This window comes from Mixophyes fleayi, chromosome 7, assembly GCF_038048845.1.
Source record: "Mixophyes fleayi isolate aMixFle1 chromosome 7, aMixFle1.hap1, whole genome shotgun sequence".
Classification (NCBI taxonomy): domain Eukaryota; kingdom Metazoa; phylum Chordata; class Amphibia; order Anura; family Limnodynastidae; genus Mixophyes; species Mixophyes fleayi.
In genome coordinates this window covers 140,595,306-140,602,805 of record NC_134408.1, presented here as the reverse complement: position 1 = coordinate 140,602,805, position 7,500 = coordinate 140,595,306, and the positions used below count along the sequence as shown (strand labels likewise).

The window sequence follows — 7,500 nt, the reverse complement described above, 5'->3', positions numbered from 1 at the left end:
TAGATAGATAGATAGATAGATAGATAGATAGATAGATAGATAGATAGACAGACAGGCAAAACGGCATCATTTGTTTATGTGAACATCTCCCATCTCCTGCTATGTGCCAGTTATGCAGCTATTTATAAAAGCTGTAAAATCAATGAAGGCATTTTATGGGCACCGATGCCTAGGTGTTAGATTTCAGAGCAGACTGCAGAGTATTTTTTTTTTTTTTATCATTTCTGGATAGCTATTGCAGTCATCATAAATAGTCATGGCTGCATCAAATCTATGCAAATGATCAGGCTGAATTCTTCCTGAAACTTGCAGGCGGATGCCAAGGTAGTTCACTGCACGGGCTTAACAGTTCCTTGTGATACAATAGCATGCATCTAAATGCCAAACTCTGATTGTCTCTGGCACATTTTAAAGAGCATGGTAATCTCATATACAATTAGTCTCTTACCTACGCAGGTTTTCCTGTCTGCTGCTAAATCAAAGCCATCTCTGCAGTAGCACTGAGTGCCATTTCTGCTGATTCCACATCTGTATTGGCAGTTCTTTTTTTGACACATTGATTGCAGTTCTAAAAGAAAAGGTAAAAATATGAAATTGGGTATAATTTCCCAGCAATTTAGCATCGTGAGGGTTGTGTCACAAAGTTTCAAGCAGGCTGATACGTTCTTTTGTAGCTTCTGGAAGAAAAAAGGAAGCCAGAAAAGAACACAATAAAGGGAACATTCACTAGTATAGTTATAATCTCTGCACGGGGTTACAATCTTCACCCTGCAAGTTCCACAATACTATTCAAGGTGCCTCTTCACAAACTGTTCAAAATGAGCTTGATAAGACTTCTGTAAACGTCCAGGAGGCTACCAAATTTTGGGGAGTCTTCTTTGATTCCCGTAAGAGTCGGATCCCTCTCGTATGTTTAAAAAGTAGGCACCATGAAGTAATGATTAGCAAAATTGCAGTGAAGTTTGTACAAATCAAGTTTTACGTTGAAACTGGCCAGAGGTAAGAGGTTCCCGAAATACATACAATTATCTTCAAGTTCTGATTGTGTTTCCAAAAATGTATGCCCTGATACGGAAGACGGCAAATATTTTGTGGATTAGTTTTGAACATTACTAGTTGGAGTATAGATGACAAGTGATTGCTAGAGCCCCATCAATCCAATCTAGTGGGGCCATCCCTCAACAACAGTCTCACCATCTTCTTAAGCGGAAGCAGACCTAATTTGAAAGAGGGAACTTCCGTCTTTCAAACTAGGGTGCCTCTAGCTTATTCTGTGCCAGGTTAAGGGAGATAGAGGCTTTGAAAGAGCCTCCTTCCCCCATTCCAGGCATTTTTCACACAGATACCTAGTGAATTGACAGGTTACATGGTATTGCCTATCGGTAATGTTCACAAAATAGCTGAATCCCATAGAACTGCATTATGACCTCTATTTAACGTTACTACTTAATGGTATTATCCTTTTAAATATACTTTATGAGGTGTAAACTGCAGGCACGCAAAAGCATGCAAAAATAAAAGTTGCATGTACTGCAAGCATAATTATCTTTCGCAAACAGATTACTATCCCATTTAGCGTTAGTTTTACTTTCTGTGTGTGGGCACTTTGTAAAATCAGTTTAATATTTTTTTTTTAATGCTGATGTGTATAAGCCCTAAGGGAATTTTCCAAAATAAGAGCGATGACTAAACAGATGGACATACTAGGAATGATTCGTTAAGGAAAGTAAGGCAAAAAAAGGAGTACATTTGCTCCTGGACAAACCATGTTACAATGCAAGGCAAGAAAATGAGTTTAATATTTTGCACATAAGTTAAATACTGGCTGTTTTTTCATCTAGCACACAAATACATGATAGCTTTAATTTTACACTGAAATGTAAAGTTGATCTAGGAAATGCTCTTCCCCAACTATAAATCTGTCCCTACATTTTAAATTTACCTCCCCCTCCAATGCAACGTGGTTTTGCCAAATTGCAAAGTTACTCATTCTTTTGCTTTACGTTGCTTAATGAATCAAGTCCTCTGTGAGTTAGAAAGTGCAGGATTTATGTGTCAGGGGAAAAAAATGATTATTAGCATTTACAAATCCCTACCATAAATACAGGTCAAATATGAGAAAATATTGGCAATTAGCAATCTCAAATCATTTTTCTGTATGGGATAATTAGTCTTTATTACATATCAGCTTTGTGAAAATCATCTGATGTTTTCATAGATAAATGCATGAACCTTACAGAGAGAGTGTAATGCATGTCAGGATGTGATAAGTATGTAATATTCAAGTTACTTTAATTAATGTAGAATTTATTCTAAAATATGTTCTTCAAAAACACATGTGATGGTAATATATCTATAAATTGCTGTAAATAATATCTGTGCAAACAGCAACCTTTATCTCTTCACTTAAAATGGATGAATTCTGATGTCATATATTATGAGTGTTTTTTAAAACTTGTATATTTTAAGAAATAATAGCATCATGATTTAACACATTCTTGGCAAGTTGGGATATATTATGGAACAAGTGAACAGTCAGTTCTTGAAGTTGTGTTGGAAGCAGGAAAATTCGGCTAGCGTAAGGATCTAAGCAACTTCGACAAGGCCCAAATGGACTGGGTCAGAGCTCTCCAAAATCTCCAAGTGCCATGGAGGCCCCACCTCGCAACTTACAGAACTTAAAGGATCTGCTGCTAACATCTTTGTGCCAGATACCACAGGACACCTTCAGAGGTCTGGTGGAGACCATGCTCTCAACGTGTCGGAACTGTTTGGGTGTACATGAGGGGGACCTACACAATATTAGGCATCATTGTAAATATATATGCATATTACAGTGCATGATGCCATATATATTCAATGGTCATTTGGGGTGTGAACTATGACCAACATTTTTGTCCCATCTAGCAGCACATATTTCTGCCTTATATCCTCAGATACCAGCTCTCTGTGGAGGGGATTTAAAAAAGATATGACACCAATTTTGGATAGAATTAGTAGGGTACAAACATCGAAGAATCTGGGAGCACTGCCTTTGCATGAAGTCCAAGTACTTCCTAGAACTGATCTTTTCTTTGGTAACAATGCTTTGGCCCCTAGAACAGGCCAGAACAACCTGTGGCTCTCCAGGCGTTACGTAACTATAAGTCCCAGCATATCCTGAAAGCTATTGGCTGGCCATCAGCTAACAAAGCATGCTGGGACTTGTAGTTTCATAAGACCTGGACCTGGACAGACACTGGTCGCCCAGGCCTTCCCTAGGTTTTCTGAACTGCAGTACTTACATAGAGGTGTACTCAGCTTACCAGTAACCACTACTTTTAAAAATGGGGATCACCAACTACATGTGCAATGGAAACAATCCCTGAAAGTTACTGAACTCAGGAATGAGTACCTCAAATGTTCAGCATCGCTTTTTAAAAACAGTAATATGCCTCAGTAAATGTTGTATGTGGCTCATTGAAAGGATATTTTGAGGGAACATTATCTAACCAAAATATGAACATTTACACGATACCCCACGGACTTAGAAAGGTTAATGCCAACAGGCTTCAATGAACTGGAAACCCCCATGTGTTGACTATCCTACCCCAGAGATACACACCTTATGGTTGCACGCACAAAACATTTACCTGGCTATGAGCTACAAAATAAAATGCAAACACTCATTTCTGGAGCAAAGAAAACAGACATTTATTGAATATTTCAATACTATAGGAATGTGTCCCATCCATTTGTAAGTTTTTGCACATAAGTCCAATACTGGCTGTTTTTTCATGTAGCACACAAATACTTGATAGCTTATTTGCACACTGAAATTTAAAGTTGATCTAGAACATCCCCTACCTCAACTATAAATCTGTCCCCATGTTTTAAATTTAGCCACCCCTCCAATGCAACATGGTTTTGCCAAGGTGCAAAGTTTTTTTTACTTTCCTTTCCTTAATGAATCAGACACAATCAAGGGTATTCAATTGTTAGCGTTAATGGAAAAAAACGAGCGCTCAAAAAATATTACCGTTTATACGGTAATATTGCGCAAGAAAAGTGTTAATACGGTAGTTTACTTGCGGAATTTCAGCTCGCCGCTCAGGGAGCGGCGAGCTGAAATTTCGCGAATAATTACCGTATTAACGCTAAGATTTTTTGAGCGCTCGTTTTTTCCCGTTAACGCTAACAATTGAATACCCCCCAATATGTTTTTAATCTCCTGTAAATAATATCGTGATGTCATCACTTATAATTGAGGACTTCTGATGTTCATTAGGAAAACGTATGTTGTATACGGAATAATCTCCCCTCTACTGTAAATTATTACAGATACTAGCAATCACCTCAGGATTCTTCTGTAAACTGTATAAATCGAAATATAATACCATATATCTATATCTATCTATATATATATATATATATATATATATATATATATGGTATTTTACATGATCAAATAACTTCTCTGCGACTTCTACGGTACATATAACTAACAGTAGGGAGTGTAGTATCCCGTATTGTGAATAAAATAATTGGTCACTGACAACACTCGAAACCCATCGCTACTTTCTAAGTGTCATATAAAAGTGAATAAAATTCCGATAACTAAAAAGACAATAAAGGGGACTAAGAAGATGATGCACTAAATAAACAGACATCAGACACTAATGTATTATTTGTCTTTCATAATAAGTATTTCCTTTGTCTTTCAGGTAAAATCCCTGAATTAAACATCCCTTGCATTAAATCAAGTTGAAAATCAAATTTATCTCAGAAGATCTCATCCATTATGCCACATTTATTAAATCAATAGCCCTTTGATTTAAAAAAAAAAAAAAAAAAAAACACTCCTTGAATGAGATGGAGATACAAAACTTAAATAAAAAAAAATCAATATAAATAAAAGTGCTACAATAATCCTTGGCAAAATGATGGTAAATAGACGGGACACGAAATACAGTTTGTTTTGCCTAAGGCAGGAAGCGTAAGTTCCGTAGAGGTAACACTGTGTCTCCTGATGGAGTTAATCCTCTAAGATAATAAGAAAAAAATCATAGCAAAAACAAATTACTTTGAAATAAATTAAAAGAAGAAATTTGGATAAAGCATCCTCATTATTTGGCTATGCAACAAATGGTGCTTTAATTAGATGTGGCAGCTTTGTATCCCACTGGTATCCTAGAACTGAAGTGTAAGATTTCAGCCTGTGCGATCGCATCAATTCATAAGCCGCAGATCTCTTCCACAATGCATACCTATGTGACAGGAACAGTTAGGGTATATTTTGTGCCTTCTGTGCAGGGGGGAGTTAAGGTAATTGATCAAATTGTAGAGCAACGAATCAACCTACCCTGCAACAGCCAGTACTCCGAAAACACATCTATATCCTCTTTCATTGTAATAGTGAGATGAACAAAACCTTTATAAGCAAATGTTGAGATTTTAAGAACATTGATATTTCATGGGTAGAATATTGGCAAAGACTTGGCAATATAACTACATATAAACTATTGTTGTCTGCAATTAAATATTTCTGCTATGTCAATATTGAGAATCACCCCATGAACCGAAAAACCATGAGATTCATCAGGATTTGTAAGGATTCCTTGAGGAAGTTGAGTTGTTGTACAATTCCATATGGTATTCTTTGACAATCGCTTACATTACAAAGTCAAGGTAAACATTTCTGTAGCAGAAAAGTGGAATGTCTGGGAAGAAGACAATAGAAGGCATACAATGGAAGGCATAAAATTGTGGAATACAATTTTGAAAGGGCACACGGATTCCAAATGTAAAAAAGAATAGAAGAATGGAAACTATCTGTGAGGCAGAAATCATTTCAGAAATGCCAATACTTTTTTATGAAAGGCCAAATCACTAATTTCGAAAATTTAAGGTAAGCTTTTTAAAATCACACGTGGAACGGGTGTACACATATCCATCAGTATTCAACACGGAGCGAACTTGAAAATACGTGTGGTTATAAATGCGGGTGTAGGTCGGCTCTATTAGACAGGACACTGCAGGGTGCGTCCAACACCTATAAGGAATTTAAACTCACAAATTTACGCACAGAAAAGATAAACTTATTCAGTGAATGTCCCCTGTTAATAATATAGTCATTAATGACAAAACATTAAAAAAATAAAAAAGCAGTTTTTAAATTATTAGGATGTTATGAATGTCTACTGTACAAAAAAAAAAACATTTTTACAGTTGGTCCGGATTGCAGACACACAATCTAGCATGCATACGCAGCTGTCATCACTAGTAATAGACTAGACTAGTCCTGTCACTAGAGCAAGAGATACGGCTGAAAAACAAGTACCAGAACTTGCATTGGACACTGCTGCGTGCCCTCGAACTTGGCACACTCTTACTGCACATTGACTATGTGTATACTAGAGAATCACCCGAACTTAGGGGATCCGAGTAGGCTCGTGAGCCGGCTCAGTACTTTTGCGCATCCTCAGATCTGAATCGAGGCAAAACAGTATTGGCGCACTGTTGGATCTCACAGGTTTTGGATTCCATAAGTACCTACCTCACAGGAGATCATTGCTCACACAGAAACAGGGGCAGCAGTGTTCTTGTCACTCTACAGTTTCCAGTGACATAGCTCAGTGCCATTGCTCACACAGAAACAGGAGTAGGTCTGGCAAATTTTACCCTAGGGGGCAGGACTCGACTCAGCAGTCTAGTAGGAACATTTTAAAGGAAGAAAAATGCAGGTGACCCAGTCAAAGGTATCCCACTATGGGACCAGCCTGCTGATGCCCCCCTGCCCCCCAGCCCAGCCTGCCTCTGGGTAACAGTGTTTTTGTCACTCTTCAGTCTCCAGTGACATTGCTCAGTGCCATTGCTCATACAGAAACAGGGGTAGCAGTGTTCTTGTCACTCTCCAGTCTCCAGTGACATTGCTCAGTGCCATTACTCACACAGAAACAGGGGTAGCAGTGTTCTTGTCACTCTCCAGTCTCCAATGACATTGCTCAGTGCCATTGCTCATACAGAAACAGGGGTAGCAGTGTTCTTGTCACTCTCCATTCTCCAGTGACATTGCTCAGTGCCATTGCTCATACAGAAACAGGGGTAGCAGTGTTCTTGTCACTCTCCAGTCTCCAGTGACATTGCTCAGTGCCATTGCTCATACAGAAACAGGGGTAGCAGTGTTCTTGTCACTCTCCAGTCTCCAGTGACATTGCTCAGTGCCATTGCTCACACAGAAACACGGGGTAGCAGTGTTCTTGTCACTTTCCAGTCTCCAGTGACATTGCTCAGTACCATTGCTCATAGAGAAACAGGGGTAGCAGTGTTCTTGTCACTCTCCAGTGACATTGCTCAGTGCCATTGCTCACACAGAAACAGGGGTAGCAGTGTTCTTTTCACTTGACAAAAATTGACTGGAAATTAATGTTATTGAGATTAATAATAATGTAGGAACAAAAAAAGAGCCAAATTATGTGATTTTAGCAAAAAATTAGGGATCCAAAACCAAAATCAAAACAC

At 38.2% G+C, this 7,500-nt stretch overlaps 1 protein-coding gene across 1 annotated transcript in view; it reads right to left on the bottom strand.

Moving 5' to 3' along the window:
* Positions 1-7,500, bottom strand: part of LRP1B (LDL receptor related protein 1B) — a 728,477-nt gene that overhangs the window by 604,517 nt on the left and 116,460 nt on the right. Inside the window, exon 3 of the mRNA XM_075181401.1 lies at positions 449-568. Coding sequence (XP_075037502.1) covers positions 449-568 — 120 coding nt within the window. The remainder of the gene's footprint in view (positions 1-448; positions 569-7,500) is intronic.